Source organism: Sturnira hondurensis, unplaced genomic scaffold (genome assembly GCF_014824575.4).
Source record: "Sturnira hondurensis isolate 20B ecotype Veracruz unplaced genomic scaffold, ASM1482457v3 Scaffold0006505, whole genome shotgun sequence".
In the NCBI taxonomy this organism is placed as follows: domain Eukaryota; kingdom Metazoa; phylum Chordata; class Mammalia; order Chiroptera; family Phyllostomidae; genus Sturnira; species Sturnira hondurensis.
Window position 1 is genome coordinate 7328352 of NW_028079136.1, and position 17601 is coordinate 7345952.

At 38.2% G+C, this 17601-nt stretch overlaps 1 protein-coding gene across 2 annotated transcripts in view; it reads right to left on the reverse strand.

Moving 5' to 3' along the window:
* IPO7 (importin 7) overlaps window positions 1-7809 on the reverse strand; it is a 67405-nt gene extending 59596 nt beyond the window's left edge. The window contains exon 1 of one of the 2 annotated variants that reach the window (XM_037050103.1): window positions 7563-7809. In XM_037050103.1, coding sequence (XP_036905998.1) covers window positions 7563-7646 — 84 coding nt within the window. In that variant the 5' untranslated portion in view covers window positions 7647-7809. The remainder of the gene's footprint in view (window positions 1-7562) is intronic. The other variant, XM_037050104.1, reaches the window with a different exon arrangement.
* Between the last annotated feature and the right edge of the window lie 9792 nt (window positions 7810-17601).

The following is a 17601-nucleotide window of genomic DNA, read 5'->3' on the forward strand; positions in this document are numbered from 1 at the left end:
AGGTGCTACCCAAGCATAATGCACATCCTTATTTTTCCCTTAAAAATTTAGGCAAAAAAGTGTTCATTATACATGGCACTTATACCCATTATACATGGGTAAATTGCACACAACCAACCTTCTTACTTGAAATTCCTTTCAATGGCTTTCCTCCATTTTCACGCACAATTCTCCAGTCTCCTTTTCCCTATATTTCTCAAAGTCTCTAAAATGGGCATGGCCCAAAGTACAGGCCTTCCTTCAGTCCACCACACACCTCTGGATTATACTCACTCTCAATTCGCCTTCAGAAAAAATATTACTTTTCCACTGATGCTTTTTTCTTAAACTTCAATTCTATATTCCTAATTGCCTGCTAGACATTTTCTCCTGGATGATTACCAGCATATCAAACCAGACTTAAAAACTTAAGCCATATTTTCTCCCATATCAGTTTCCCCTCCAGATTCACATTTTCCAAGAGTAAGAAACCTCTTACACTTGAAGACATTACTGCTCTTAAAGAGGTTACTTTTTATTTCTCTCCACTGGAAAGCAATCAATTAGCTACTATACTTCCTTCAATTTGCTACTACACTTTAACACCATTATTCAGGAAGAGAGGAGTAAGGGCACTGTAACATCAGAGTTTACATAAAATGAATATAACGAGATAATTTTAAGAGTCCAGGAATTTATAACCTTTCTGTTTTATTAAAGAATTTGATAAAGGTAAATACTTCATTTCACCCATGTGCAATATGAGGTATAGTGAGGTTAAGTCCTCGTAGTGATAGAATCAGGAATGAGGCTGTTCACTGTGTCCTCTCACCTTTCATTAAATATGAGTAATACCTAAATGCTTTCCAACTACGGAGTTTTATAAAACTTCTAAATTGTAATTTAGTTAGATCAAAAGAAACTCCCACTTTAAATCAAACTCATCATTAATGTGCCACTGACAGGAACAAATAAGTAAAATGACACATATATATCTAATAATCTGAAGCACAAATTCATTTCTTACAAATATTAATATAGCGCTATCTTTCTTTCAGATCTTTAACATGTTATGTCACTGAATAACCTCTTGTCTGACAGCCAAAGTATCCAGAAACTTCCCTCTCCCAAATTCAAAACTGAATCTACTTAACTATATGTATATTTTAAAATTCTCAACCAATAATATTTGTTATTATTGATTTTAGAGAGAGGAAAAAAATTTAATGTGTGAGAAAAATATTGAATGGTTGCCTCCTGCACACACCCCAGCCAGGGGTCCAACCACAACCCAAGTATGTTCCCTGACTGGGAATGAACCCCCAGTTTTTTGGTGTACAGGGACAATGCTCCAACCAACAGAGCTATCCATCCAGGGCAAAATTCATTATATTTTTGGTAGGGCAGCCATATTCTTAATTAAGGAATGTTATCTGCTCAGACTATATACTGTCTATATATAGTCTCATAAATATTTTGTTAATCTCTAGACATGATAAACTCCTATAAACATGCTGTCGTTTTGTACTTTTCCAGACCTAAGATTTCCATTAATTAAACACTAACTAAATCCTTTAATAAAATTAAATCAACCATTTATAAATGAAATATATAACTTACAGTAGTAATACTAACAATCTCTGTAAAGATCCCTTAAGTGACTCCGGGTAGTTTATGAATGTTAATAAAATACCAACAAACTACTGAAAGCTAAGTCCACTTATTTTTTCACATAAAGAATGTGATAAAGCAGCATTTCTGCCTCCATAACCATTTTTAGCACATTAGGCTTAGAAACTGTGGGTTTAAAAGGCTCTAGGTAAGCCTCCTAATTCCATGTAGGGCATTTTTCCTGGCTCCAAGTTTAAGCAATATTGTTGCTGAGATTGTATCTGCTTTAACCAAAGTCAAATTTAATAGTTTCCTCATCTAAAACTTACTGCTAGCTCTATTATAAACCTGACCACATGTATTATGAGGGCTGTGTTGACTATGGGACTCCAGAAAGGCAGAAATCATGAATTTCTTTTTATCTATAACTTAGCTCAGTGTTTAGTAGAAAGATATTGCTATACACGAACCAGACTGGAAATTGTCATTCAGAATAAATACTTCAAAAAAATGTTTCCTAACATTACATTTAAACTTCAATTCAAATGCAAGCTACATGACCACCAGGACTTTGTCTTATGTGGAGTATTAGATCCCCAGAATCACAAATAGTATTGGATACATGATAGGCACTCAAATATTTTTCAAACAGAAACAATTATTTGTTGAATGTCTATTCTTAGCTAATACTCCATGATTTAAAAAAAATATATATTGATCTGGCCATCTCTGGTGTGGGTAAGTGGACTGAGTACGAGCCTGCGAGCAGAAAGGTTGCCATTTAGATTCCCAGTCAGGGCACATGCCTGGGTTGCCAGCCAGGTCCCCAGTAGGGGATGCATGAGAGGCAACCACATGATGGTGTTTCCCTCCTGCTCTTTCTCCCTCCCTTCCCCTCTCTCTAAAAATAAAATCTTTAAAAAATAATAAATAAAATATTTTAAAAATAAAATAAATATATATTGATCTAAAGATTTAATTTCAACTGGAAATAATTTTTAAAAAATCAATGACCTTCAGAGTAGAAGGGACGGCAATCACCTAGTTCAATAAAATTAAAATAGTTAAAATAAAATGTAACGAAGAATATACAAGATTAGGTGTTTTAAAAAAAAAAAGGATGTGTCTGAAGTTTACACATTACCAGAGAATGTCAGAGTGGGACAAGATGGCATTTAAGATGGGATTCATGAGATTTATGGATAGGAAAATTTTTACTTTTAGAGTTTAAAAGGAGAGGTAAGCAGCATGAATGACAGTCTGTATATAGAAAGGCTTTCACTTAAGAACACTAGCAGTTACAGCAGGAAGTATATGATCAGAGACAGCTGTCTATTAAAATAATCTGCCAAAATTTAGAGATGTTTTATAATATCTACCCCCAAAATGAAGAAATAAGTATTTTTTAAAAAATATTTTATTTATTTATCTTTAGAGGGGAAGGGAAGGAGAGAGGAAGAGAAACATCAATGTATGGTTGCTTCTCACGCATCCCCTGCTGGGAACACGCCCCTGCCAGGAACTGGCCTGCAACCCAGGCATGTGCCCTGACTGGGAATCGAACCGCGATCGTCTGGTTCGCAGGCCTGTGCTCAATCCACTGAGCTACACCAGCTAGGGCAGAAATAAGTATTTTTGAGTGTGTGTGTATGTGTACATAAAGGAAAGGAGAATCTTTGTATCCTCCAGAGCACATAGTCTCAGGAACATAATAAACAATGCTGAATGAATGAATATCAAATGTCACATTTCAAATTAACCCAAATAAAGCAAATTTTAAAAAACTGTACTTCTAGATATACAGAAATTAATTAATCTCATGGAATTTAAATGACAAGTAACAGATCCCTGCAACAAAAATCTACTTTATAGATTCAAAGAAGAGTACTCTTAACATTTTTTACTATTATTCAAGTTTTTATTTCTCTTGCATTTAGCAAATATTATTGAGAACCTATAATGTGCCAGGCACTGTGCCTGTAATTGTGCCAATTTTCATGTTACAGTAATACTATCTACTAATGATTTCAGTGTCCAAAGAATATGTACTTGTGTTGTTTTGTCATTAGTGCTGATCACTTTTTGATCATGTTCCACTGAGATGTAAAACTACTTAGTTAATAGAGTAAGACAAGAAATAAAATGTATGGCATGTTGGATTGGTTAATCAACTGGCAGTTCATATAGTCTGAAGAACTTAGTAGGTGTCAACACTTTCTGAAATTTTTTACAAGCCATCATCTCATTCAACCCACATAACACAATGACATACATACTATAACTACTTTCATTTTATACACAGGAGGAAAAATACTTAAGAGGTTAAATACCTTTTCTAAGATCCCCCCCTAGCCCACAATTCTTCAGTTTAAGGTTTTTTTTAAGTAAGGTAGTTTTCAATTTTATTTCCAATAATACTTTTACTTTTTAATGGTCTTCTCCAGTCTTTGATATAAAGTTTGTTAAAATTAGAACAGCAGTTCAAAAAAATTTCATAACACACTACAGAGTAAGTCAGTGGGGAATACTAAGTATCTTGAAAATATCTGTCAAAAAAAGTTCTTACTGTGGCCTTTAACAGTCTAATGACTTTCTTAATTTTATCTATATGTAACATAAAAAATATATATAAATACCCCAAAATCCTTGAGGCAGGGGTGGTATAACATATTAAAGTCTATGTTGTTATCTATTATATCAAGAAGTCAGTAAAGCCAGTCACTGACAAATCAAGAATTGCAGTAACAAAAGACAAAAATTCCTTACCTCCTGAAACTCCAAAATTATCTGGGGAGAATAAGTAAAATATGTATGATAAATCAGTGCTACAGAGAAAAACAAACAGGTGAAGGGTGATAAGGAGTGTGAAGTCTGGGAACTCATTAGTGACAAGGAGACAGTTGAATGGTGATAAAGAGCAGTGAGAGAACAAGTCTAGGACATAAATGAGTAATAGAGGCTCCAAGGAGATGGAATAGTGAAGTGCAACCACTTTAAGGCAGGGGCACTTTTTAAAAAACCTATTTGCACTATAATACTCTGAAAACATTTATAATTTTTATAGTTAGCTAAAGAGATTCATTCAAATGTCATTTTTTCTTTTAGGTAAATGAATCAAAATACAGCTTTAGTCGAGACCTCATGGAATGATTGGTTCATCCCAACTTAACCAAGCAAGGAGAGCCTGACAGAAATCAAATATAACTTCCTCATTCTCACTAGTCAAGCTTCTTCAAGATTTATCTGGGATCTATCTCCTAACTCCAAGTTCTGCCACAGAAAATTAAACGGAAGTATTCAAATGGAATCACTTCATTAAAAGGAAGATTAGAGGCCTGGCTGGGTCATTCAGTGGGTAGAGTATTTCACCAAGGTTGAAATACAACCTATTCACCAAGGTTGTGGATTCCATCCAGTCAGGGCACATACAAGAATGAATCAATGGCCCTGGCTGCTGTGGCACAGTGAATTGAGTGCCCGCCTGCAAACCAAAGGGTCCCAGGTTGGATTCCCAGTCAGGGCTCATGCCTGGGTTGTGGTCCAGGAGGGTGTGCAAAAGGCAACCGCACATTGATATTTCTCTCCCTCCTTTCCACTGTCTAAAAATAAATAAATAAAATCTTTTAAAAAATGAACATGAATGCATAAATACATGGAACAAAAAACAAAAAAAATCAATGTTTCCATTGCTTTCTAAAATCAAATAAAATTTTTAAATAAAACTGAAGATCAGAGATGAGAATAGATATTCTAAGAGAAGTTATCTTAGGAAATTACTAAAAAATATAGGTGTAATAACTGAAAGAAATTTACAAAATATAAATAGCTAACAATCACAAAAACACAGACTAGACACCAAATTTTCTGACATAATAAATAAGAAGTTTGCTGTTCCAAAGTATTCCAAAACTCTTAATGGCAGCTTAGCACTTAAGTAAAAAATGCTTTGAATACTACTTTGATTATTTATCTTCCAAAAACACCATGAAATACTTATTCCAGATCTCTTCCACAAGATGTTAGTGCATAGAACCAGACATTCAATACCTACTTGACGAGTAAGTATATTTCAAATTTGTAGGAAGTATTTTTTATCCAGTTTTTCTTTTTTTAAGATTTTACTTATTTTTAAAGAGTGGGAGGAGGGAGAAAGAGAGGGAAAGAAACATCAATGTGTGGTTGCCTCTAACATGCCCCCTACTAGGGACCTGGCCCAGAACCCAGACATGTGCGTTGACTGGGAATGGAACTGGCAACCTTTTGGTTTGCAGGCCCCCACCCCATCCACTGAGCCATACCAGCCAGGGCTACTTACCCAAGTTTTTTACAAGGAAAGCAACTCTTTCTTTTAAATAATAATTATATGCAAGTATATTTAGTTAAAATAATGTGTTATTAGAGCAAGGCCATGGTAGAAATAACTATGACTACACTTCTAGACTGTGTAGGCTTATATCTGCATTAATACTTAACAAAATAATGTTCATCTTAACCTATCACAAAACAAACCAAACTATAAAGTGATCCGTAACTCCATAGTTTAGTAATGGTTCAAACTGAGAATTTGTTTCAACTCATTACTCTCCTAAAGCAACTGTAAGCCTAAGAATTTGATCATACCACTTTCGGTATGATCTAATGGTGGTTTCACTTACATGTAAAATAGACTTTTCTGAAACAATTTTACACTTAACTTGTCATAAGTCTATGGGTGGTATTCTAAAAATATAAGTTCCTTCGGGGCAGGGATATCTAAAATTCCATTGTATACTGAAGATGTTCAATCAGGAATACTTCTGTTGCTTCTATTAAGTGGAATATTTTCTCTTTTTGTTTTTTTAAAATTTTTCTTCTTTTGTTAAGTCAATGTGTTTAAATGATTTACCTACCAACTAAGCAGCATAAAAATAATTCAACTTCTACTTTACAAAGGGACTTCTTTTACTCAGTTAAAATAAATTTACACCGAACCTCACTAAAGCTGGCAACTGATTAACACCAACAAGCAATTAACACCAAAAAAGCTTCTTTTTAAGAAGCTTTTAAAATACTAAAATATAAAAAACAAAGAATGAAATTAAAGATAGTACAATAAAATATCCATATAACAAGTCTGTTTTCCAAGGAGTGGTCCCCCAATGTGTGGTTCCCAAAATATATGGGGAAAAAAAGAACCGCCCCCCTCGGCGAGTTGACAGGAAGTTTGGCACTCACTTGATCGCCACAGAAACCCTGTGGCCTAATACTATGAATGGGAAAAACTCTGCATCAAAAGGTTAAGCGACTTGCCCAAGGTCAGTCAGGGAATCTAGCATCGCAGGTGTACCTAGAAGGGTGCACTTCACCTCACTCCAATACTTCGTTCTGCCTCCCCTGCGCCTGAGGTAGAGTGAATGAGACTCCCGCACCATCCTCAATTTGCCAAAGAGGCGGGTGGAAGCTTTCCCTGGCAGGTCAGCCGGAGGAGAGAAAGTTGTACAGGTCACGGATCAGCCCAAGGAAGTGACAAGCTGACACGCGCAGCTCCCAAAGGTACAGCCCCGCTTTCCCAGAGCCCCTCCAAACCCGGCGCCAGCAAGACTGCCCCCGGAAATGTCTGAAAAACCTCCCATTGAGTTTCGCCCCCTCCTGGGCACGAGGAGCAAGCGGGCAATGAGCCAGAGGACAGACGGCCAGCCGACCCAGCCATGTGTCCAGCCCGTCACGCCCGCCTCGCCTCGCCTCAACCGGTTCCTCGTGCCTCGACCGCAGCCAGAGGCCCAGTTCAGATCCAACGCAAAGGCTGTCTGGGCCGCGGTCGCCACCACGGTAGCAGCCTGAGGCACCCTGGCGTGGCACTCTCGGTCAAGTCCCCGCCCCACCTCTCCAGTTGGGGCCCTCAGCGACGCCGTCCGCGTCTCCAGCCAGGCCCAGAGGGCTCGGCCTGCCACAGTGCGCCTGCCCGCCCGCCGCCGCCAGCCCGGCGTTCTTACTTCATTGAGCTGGCGCTCCGCGGCCTCACGCAGGGCTGGGTCCATGGTGCCCCGCAGGGCCTCGATAATGGTGTTGGGGTCCATCGCAGCGCGGACTCGCTAAAACCCAAGGCTCGGGTGCTTCTGCGCCAGAAACAGCGCCGCTCACTGCGCACATGGACCCGCCGCGCTCAGCAGCGGCAACCGGCGCGAAAGGAAAGGGAGCGCCAAAGGCCCGGATAGAACCTCTTCCCCCGCCCCCCCTTCACCGTGGAGGCGGGAGATGCTCTGGGAACTTCCTGTCGGTGAGCCGCAGGGCACCTTGGGATGTGTAGTCTGCACTTGCAATCCTCAGCCCACGTGGTCCTGAGCTGTCGCTTATACAGAGAAGTCATGCTATTCAAAAAGGGAAAAAGACTGCACACAGAAAGTTAAAGCAATCAGTCAAAAATATTTCACATAACAATATATTTATGGTGGCTATAAGATGAGTCTATTGGTAGTAGCTTTGTATTGAAGGGAAGCTTTTCCAAAGCAATTTGAGACGGTGTTTCTATATGCCATATATGTTTATAATCTTTGACTCAAGTAATCCCATTTGGGACTATCCTGAGGAAAAAACACAAAAGATTACATGAGCTTTATGTGTGAAAGGTATTTATCAGATTACTGATCCTGTTTATTATCATCAGCAAATAACTAAAATCATGGCTTTTTATTAAGTATCCAAATACTAGCGGAAATTTTATGTAAATCACATCTAAATGCGGAATAAAAGCATAATCCCTACTAAAACCCACCTTCTTTAAAACAGTTAATGGAACAATTTCAGAAAGTTAAATAACTATTCCAAGGTCACTTAAATAGAAGTTCACCTAGGATGTTTCTGTTTTCAAAGTTTTCATTCTACTGAATTACTCTGCCTCTCAAGAGAAATGTCAAATAATTAGGAATGGTGAGGCAAATGACAAAATCAAATCAATTGAATATTTCACAGTATATAATATGTAAACATATAATTATATATTTATTATAAGTATATATAGCATGCGTGTTATTTTTAATATATAAGTATATCATTTTAGTATAAAATTACAAATATTAAACACCTTGTAACAACACAAAAACATTTATGTAAGGATACAGCTTTGTAACATGGACAAAGACTGGGAAACCAGGCTGGGAAAGTTCACCAATTACTTACAAATGAAAGTAATTGGTGAACTTTCTTTTTCAAATTATAAGAGAAAGTTTATTTAGAAAGTCACAGCGATAGTAGAAGTGAGCCAGCTGGACTGTGTAGGCTCCAAAACAAGTTACAGAAGCAAAAGGAGGGCCCCTGGAGCTTAGAAAAGGCAAAGGCAAAGGTAATGTGCTTTGAGGGGAAGAAGAGGTGTGGGTGTGCTCCATAATGGGAAAGTGCCCCAGTAAACGATTTTCTATTGCAGGATGGTGAGATTTTGAATAATTTCCTTTTATACCTGCTATTGTTGTTATGCAAACATAGTGTTAAACAGAAAACCACAGGCCAAGAATGACGTCACAAAACCCCATGACAAAAATCCTAGGTTTAATTCCTGATCTAATTGTTGTTTCAGCCTTTCCCAGAAACATAATCAATCAGTCTGGATTTTCTTGTGAGGTAATCTGCCTGATGAGACCTCTTGCGTTCCCTTTAGGGAAGGTGTTCTTATCTGAAATAGTCTACTCTTAGTTTTTTAGTCCTACCCTCTTCCTGCCTGTAAAAACCTTGTTTTTTACAGAACTCATCTGTTCCCTTCTAATTGCTATATGGAATGCTGCCTGACTCCTGAATGCTTAAGTAAATCCGATTAGATCTTCAAATTTACTCTGTTAATTTTTGTTTTTTTTTAACAATAGATACTTAAATTGGCTCTTTGGAGCACTCCCGTACCTATCTTCCCTCTCCTGACTACAACTTTATTTTTCTTTCCTAAATCTAAGGGTCCCCACAATACTTGCAACCAGGAGAACAGCAGGCAGTAGCAACTCATCCCAGGCTAACATCATTACCTATTTCAAAGGCCCTTTTTCTCTGACTTTCCAGTGAGCTAAAAGCAGCCCCGCCTTAGCTAACTTCTGTCACTGTGGCTTTTACTTCTCAGTGAATTCACATAGTCCAGCATGGCTCTCTTCTTTCCTTTAACTTTTTTAGAGCCAACAGAGCCCCACCTAGGCTCTCTCCTTTTGCTTCCTCACCCTAAGCCCTTCCTTTGTTTCACTGTCTCCAGGTTTGTTTTTTTTTAATTTATTGATTTGAGAGAGAGAGAGAGAAAGTGGGCAGGGAGGTGAAGAGAGAGACACACTGATTTGTTGTTCCACTTATTTATGCATTCATTGGTTGATTTTTGTAGGTGCCCTGATGGGGGATCAAACCGACAACCTTCGCATATTGGGAAGACTAACTAACTTAGCTATCCAGCCAGAGCTCACTGCCCCCAGCTTTTTTTTTTAAAGATTTTATTTAAAATCTAGAGAGAAGGGAAGAAAGGGAGACACAGAGGGAGAAAAACATTGATGTGTGAGAGACGCTTCGATGGGCTGCCACTCATACACCCCCAACTGGGGACGTGGCCTGCAACCCAGGTGTGTGTCCTGACTGGGAGTCAAACCTATGACCTCTTGCTTCTAAGGCAGGCACTCAATCCACTGAGCCACACCAGCCAGGGCTCACTGTCCCCAGCTTTAATAAATGTACTCCCAAAATAAAAAATAGTAATAATTGTTAAAGAATAGACAGTTAAAATGAATCATAAGCCTTTAAATACCATTTGTTAAAAGATTCCATATTGATTTTAGCTTGCAAAAAAAGAAAGGAGGGGGCACAGAAACCTTTCCTGGAGTAGCAGGGCTTTATAATATTAGTAGTTCCTTATATGCCAGCTGCTATGCTTGAAAGTGAGATATAATTAACCCTAATTTACAAATGAAGAATCCAAGGCTCAAATAGGCTACTTCAATTGTGAAAGGTCATAAAGATAACATATAGTTAGCTCTATCATTGTACTGAAACAATCTGTTTAAGAATTTTCTCATTCCTCAAATATGAGGGCCTTGAAAATATGGATTATGTTTTACTCCCTTTTGTAACTTCACCTCCTAACACAGAGCTTGAATATCTACCAGGAATTCAGTAAATATTTTAGTGAATAAATGAAGAAAGGAATGAATGAAGCAGCAACAATGTGGTGGCTGAGCCAGAATGAAATCTCAGTCTTCATGATTCCAAAGCCCGTCTTTTTTGCACTACTACATACCTATTTTAGATTCTAGAATTGACTTGCACACCATGGAATTGTGACACTTACAGCACAACACAATGTATGTAAAAGCACCTGACACATAGAAGGTGCTCCAAAAATGTAAATTCCTCCTGTTCCTGAGTACTGGAAATTGAGAGTTAGCAAGGTTCGCTGAAGCTGGAGTGGGGCCTGTGTCTCATGCAGAGAAAATGGAGCTCATAGGGTGCTGAAACCTATCCAGGGAGCCAGAGTTCAGCAGGCACTCCTTATCTACCTAAGGAGTTTGGCTCCGGGACCCTTCAGGAGCTTGCCTGGCAGTGTGATTAGCACACCAAATTATTTGTAGGTTTATTTTTACTTTGTCAAGATTGTGACACAGAAAATGTGACTTACATGACAAGAAAATTAGATGGAACCTTCTCAAGGACAGGGACCACGACTATTTCTTTGTGGCAGACACAGCAATGAATATGTGGTCAATAAATAATGTGAAGATTAATGGGGAAAGCACTAAGCTGGGCCAGTGTAAACATAAATAGTTAACCTTTTTTAAAAATATATTTTATTGATTATACCATTACAGTTGTTCTATTCCCCCCCTTCATTCTCCTCCACCCACACACTCCCTCCCCCACCATTCTCCCCCCTTAGTTTATAACCAAGTATCTCAAGTTCTTTAGATTATATATTTCCCCCACTATTCTCGCCCTCCCCCCTATCTATTTTCTACCTACCCTCTATGCTGCTTTCTGTGCCTTCTCCCCCCTTCTCCTCCTCCCACTCCCCTATTGCTAACCCTCCATGCATTCTTCATTTCTATGGTTCCACTCCTGATCTAGCTGTCCTCTTGGTTTGCTTTTGTTTTAGGTGTGGTTGTTAATAACTGTGAGTTTGCTGTCCTTTCACTGTTAACATTTTTCATCTTCTTTTTCTTATATAAGTCCCTTTAGCATTTCATATAATAAGGGCTTGGTGATGATGAACTCCTTGAACTTGACCTTATCTGAGAAGCACTTTATCTGTCCTTCCATTCTAAATGAAAGTTTTGCTGGATAAAGCAATCTTGGCTGTAGGTCTTTGGATTTCATGACTTGGAATACTTCTTTCCAGCCCCTTCTTGCCTGTAAGGTCTCTTTTGAGAAATCCGCTGACAGTCTGATGGGTACTCCTTTGTAGGTGACTGTCCCCTTATCCCTTGCTGCTTCTAGGATTCTCTCCTTCATTTTGGTCTTGGCTAATGTAATTATGATGTGCCTTGGTGTGTTCCTTCTTGGGTCCAACTTCTTTGGGACTCTCTGAGCTTCCTGGATTTCCTGGAAGTCTATTTCCTTTGCCAGACTGGGGAAGTTCTCCTTTATTATTTGTTCAAATAAGTTTTCCACTCGTGGCTGTTTCTTTCCCCCTTCTGGTACCCCTATAATCCAAATGTTGGAACGTTTAAAGATGTCCTGGAGGTTCCTAAGCCTCTCCTCATTTTGTTGAATTCTCATCTCTTCATTCCTTTCTGGTGGGATGTTTTGTTCTTCCTTCTGGTCCATTCCATTGATGTGAGTCCCAGTTTCCTTTCCATCGCTACTGGTTTCCTGGACATCTCCCTTCATTTCAATTAGTTTAGCCTTCATATGTTCCTCCAATTTGTGACTATAATCAACCAGTTCTGTGAGCATCCTGATAAATAGTGTCTTGAATTGTGCTTCTGAGAGGCTGGCAATTTCTCGTTCGCTTAGTTATTGGCTCTGGGACTTTGAGTTCTTCTTGCGCCATCTTTCGGGCTGTTCGTGCCTGTTAAGTAGCAGGATTGGAGCCCTAAGGTGTTCACCAGAGCAGGGCAACTAAGTCGCTGGGTTGTGACGTCGTATGTGAGGGCAGGGTCAACGAGGAACTCTGCCATCCCGTCTGCCGCCTCCCTCCGAGGCCCCCACCGGTGCTGCAGCGGCCACTGTTACCGGCCCGAGCGTTTTGTCCCTCTGCACTCGAGTGTGCCACCGCCGTCAGCCCTCGCCCCCTGGGGCCTGGGTGGTCTGTCTCACTGTGCGCGAATGTGCGACCTCGGTCAGTCTGCCCCACACCCCAACTGGTTCCGGGCTGCCTGCGTGCCTAGGTCGGGGGATCTGTCCTGCCTGACGCTGCTCGCTGCTGGCTCCACCCCTCTTACCGTCCCCGTTGAACGGTTAGTGGTTGTCGGACTTCCGTATAACTCAGTTTTCTGTTTTTTGCTGTGTCTTTGGTCTCCAAACCGTTGTTGTATTCAAACTTGGTTGTGGGAGAAGGCACAGGGTTTCCACCTATGCCTCCATCTTGGCGGAAGTCCTCATAAATAGTTAACCTTATCTCACCCCTCAATCCCATTTCCCAGTGCCACAGTCAACACAGGAATTTATACCTCACTGGGCAAGTCTGAGAAATTTAGAAAAGTAGAAACTACAGGGTTTCAGAGCTGGTTTTGAGTTGGGATATGACTAGACAAAAATTTTTAAAAGGGAAAGATCAATGCAGAGATGATTTGGTTTGAACTGATCTCATAAGGGATGGTTCTGTTGTTCAAACGGAAAAAATCTCTTGTCTATAAGTAAGAGAGAGGAAATGGGGGTTCAGGATATGGCCATAATAAGTATAAGAGAATAGTAAGAATTAATCTTTTCTTTATAGCCCCCCCCATTGGAGGCTTTTGTGGGTGAATGATAATGACAAGGTCCTTCATGTTAAGAACCTAGCTCCCAAAGGCATCTTAAGGCCCAGACTAATCATCTATCTGAAGTGACTGGATTCTGTCAAGACCTCACATCCAATACTTTTTATGTTAGGTCTATTTCAGATAGAACATTTTAGAGAAAATTTTTCATTAAATTTAGTTTTTTCAATGAAGGTAATCATTATATTTGTAATTAATGGAATTTTCACTCTAAAAGTAAGATTGGTGAGATTTTTACTCTAAACAATTTAAAATGTGAGGAGTAAAAGAAAGACATAGGCCCTGGCTGGCATGGCTCAGTGGATTGAGTGCCAGCCTGCAGGCCAAAAGGTTGCTGTTTCAATCCTGGTCAGGGCACGTGGCTGGGTTGCGGGTCAGGTCCCCAGTTGCAGGTGTGTGAGAGGCAAACGATTGATATATCTTTTGTACATTGATATTTCTTTCCCTCTGTTTTCCTCCCTTCCTCTCTCTCTAAAAATAAATAAAATCTTTTTTAAAAGAAAGAAAGAAAGACATAGAAGCTAAGAAAAGAGCTATCGTGTTCTGAGGCATGTGACAGCTGTGTTGCCTTGGGTAGAACTTTTATATCACTGGCCCTCATGTGTTGTTTCTATCTGTAAATGAATAAATAACCCTGTCCTGGGCTCCCAAAAATTATTCTAAGAATCAAATGATGTTGCAAAGTGCTTTGTAATTATTAAGTTCAGTACAAAAGTAAATTGTTACTGGTATTAAGGAAAGGGATGAGGAGAAAAGAAGGTAAGAGGGCACATCAGGAGAGGTAAAGAAAGAGAAGAAATGAGGAGAGTACCCTTCCCAGTACCTGTAAGTCAGCACGTTCAGCAACTTGGTTCATATGTGTTAAAGCTTAGCATATATGCAAGAAAAGGTAAAAGACAACCTTGTACTGAAATTGTCACATTAAGGCCATTTTATTATTGCATTCCTTTTAAGTACACTCATCTACACAAAATTGAATTTTATGTATGCTCAAAACCATATTTTAAAGACCAACTTCATTAAAGTATAATTTACATATAATTTAATGAGTTTTGCCCTGTATGGATGGCTCAGTTAATTGGAATATCGCCCCATACACTGAAAGGTTGTGGGTTCGATTCCCAGTCAGAGGACACTCTTAGGATGCAAGTTCAATCCTCAGTTGGAGGGCACATATGAGAAGCAATTGATCAATGTTTCTCTCTCACATCAATGTTTCTCACTCTCAAATCAATAAACATATCCTCAGGTAAAGATTAACAATGAAGAATAAATTTAATGAGTTTTCACAAGGTTATATACCCATGTAACACCACCACAATCAACCATGTATATCTCATTGGTCCTTCCCAGTAATCTTCACGTGTTCTGGGCTGTGCCACACATATGAACTGATGTATTTTCTATCACTATGGATCCAATTTGCCTTTCCTTAGAGTTTCATATAAATTGGATCATTCAATAAGTATTTTTGTGTGTATGTCTGGCTCTTTCTTTCCACTCACTATAATGTTTCTGAGATTATTTCCATGATGTTGAGCATAAACAGTAGTTGCCTCCTTTTTGCTAAATGACAGTCCATTGACTGGATATGTGAGTATTCATCCATCCATTAATGGACATTTAATTCATCTCCAGTTTTTCACTATCGTGAATGAAGCCTACATGTGCATTTGTGTACAAAGTCTGTTGTGGATATATGTTTTCAGTTCTGATAAATAGCAAGGGGTGGAATGACTGGTTTGTCTTGTAACTTTATTAAAAACTGCCAAATCATTTCTCAGATTTACTGTACAATTTTACATTCCCACCAGCAATTTATGGGCATTCCATTGTTCCACATCTTCACCAACAATGTGAATTCTCAGTCTTTTTAAACGCAGCTAGTGGGCTAGATATTCAGTGGTATGTGATTCTGGATGTCATTACCCACAATATGCATTTCTCTGATGGTTAATGATGTCAAGCATCTTTTCAGGCGCTATTAGCCATTTGTGCCACCTTTTATAAAGTGTCTAGTTTAAATTATTTATTTATTGATTGATTTTAGAGAGGGAGAAAGTGGGGGAGAAAGAAACACCCATTTGTTGTTACACTTATTTATGCATTTATTGGTTGATCCTTGTGTGTGTCCTGACCAGGATCAAACTTGCAACCTTGGCCTATCAGAATGCTGCTCGAACTAACTAAGCTACCCATTCGGGGTCTAAAGTGTCTATTTTCATCTTTTGTTCATTTTAAAAATTGGGTTGTTACCTTTCCAGCTATTGAGTTGCAAGATATTCTGGGCAGATTTCTATATTGTGAATATTTTGTTTTAGTATGTATCCTGTCTTTTTGTTTGCTCAATTAATTTTTCAAAAAGCAATGTTCTATTTTGTAAAGTCCAATTTATTGGTTTCTTGTATAATTGTGGGTGTTTTGTATTTATACAATAAATGTTTTCCACCTCAACATTATAAACATTTTCTTCAAAAAACTGCATAGTTTAAAGGTTTATGCTTTAGTCTATGACACAGTTTGAGTTAATTTTTGTATATGATATGAGGTAAGGGTTGAAGTTAATTGTTCCTGTGTATGACTATCCAGTTAGTTAGTACAATACAAAGTGTAGAAAAGTTCATCCTTTGACTATTGAGTTACCTTGGACCCTCTGTTGAAAAACAATTGACCAGATATACGTTTGAACTCTGGTTTATTCTACTGATGTATTTATCGGTGCCTATGCCAATATCACAATATCTTGACTAATGTAGTTTTTTGGTGAGTATTAAAGTCAAATAATGTAAGTCCTCCAATTTCTTTACTCCTTTTCAAAGTTGTTTAGAATATACTAGATAATTTCTATTTCCATATGTATTTGAAAATTAGTTTCTAGTTTAAAAATGCATGTATTGGGTTTTTGATAGTTATTGCATTTCATCAATACATTAATTTGTGTAAAATTAACATCTTGAGCCCTGGCTGGTGTAGCTCAGTGGATTGAGCTCGGGCCTGCGAACCACATGACCGCGGTTCGATTCCCATTCAGGACACATGCCTGGGTTGCTGGCCAGTTCCCAGCAGGGGACTCACGAGAGGCAACCATACATTGATATTTCTCTCCTTCTCTCCTTCCCTTCCCCTCTAAAGATAAATAAATAAAATCTAAAAAAAAATTTAACATCTTGAGTTTTCTGATCCATGAACATGCTAATCTCTCCATTTATTTATATATTTACATATTTCTGTCAGTAATATCATGAGTTTTCAATGTACAGACCTTGCACACATTTTCGTAAATGTATCCCTCCCTAAGTATTTCATGTTATTGTTAATGATACTGTAACACTTGACTTTCAAACTGTTTGTTGCTTATATCTAGAAATATAAATGATTTTTGTATTTTGACCTTGTATCCAGCAATCATGCTAAGTCAATTTGTTAACTTTAGTAGTGTTTTTTCTAGATTCCTTAGAATTTTCTGTATATATAATCAAGTCTTCTGCATATAAAAAACTTTCATTTGTTCCCATGCTGGGTTTTTTTTCTTGTTTTGAGAATTTTTATAAGAGTTTATTTGAGCCACCTGAAGGCATATGCCAGGGAACAAGATCTCAAATGTTCCACCATTTTCCTCATCCTTTAGCCATAGGCTTTTCATAATTTCTCTTTTATCAAATAGAAAAAGTTCCCTTTTATCCCTAGGTTTCTTAGAAGTTCTTATCATGAACAGGGTATTATTTTAATCCTGTCAAATATTTTTTAGAGCTACTGATGTTATCATATGGATTTTTCTTTATTCTGTTAATATGGAAAATGATACCAGTTGATTTTCACACATTGCTTTCCTAGGATAAATGTCACTTGGTCACAGTGCAACACCATTTTTGTTTATTCCTGGGTTCAACAGCTAATTTTTACAATTATTTTTTATTTTTCATTTACAGTTGATGTACAATGTTGTATTAGTTTCAGCTTTACACCCTAGTGATTAGTCATTGTAAACAACTTACTAAGTGATCATCCCAATAAATCTTATACACATCTGATACCATACATAGCTATTACAATATTATTGACTATGTTCCCTATGCTATACTTTACATCCCCTTGATTATTCTGT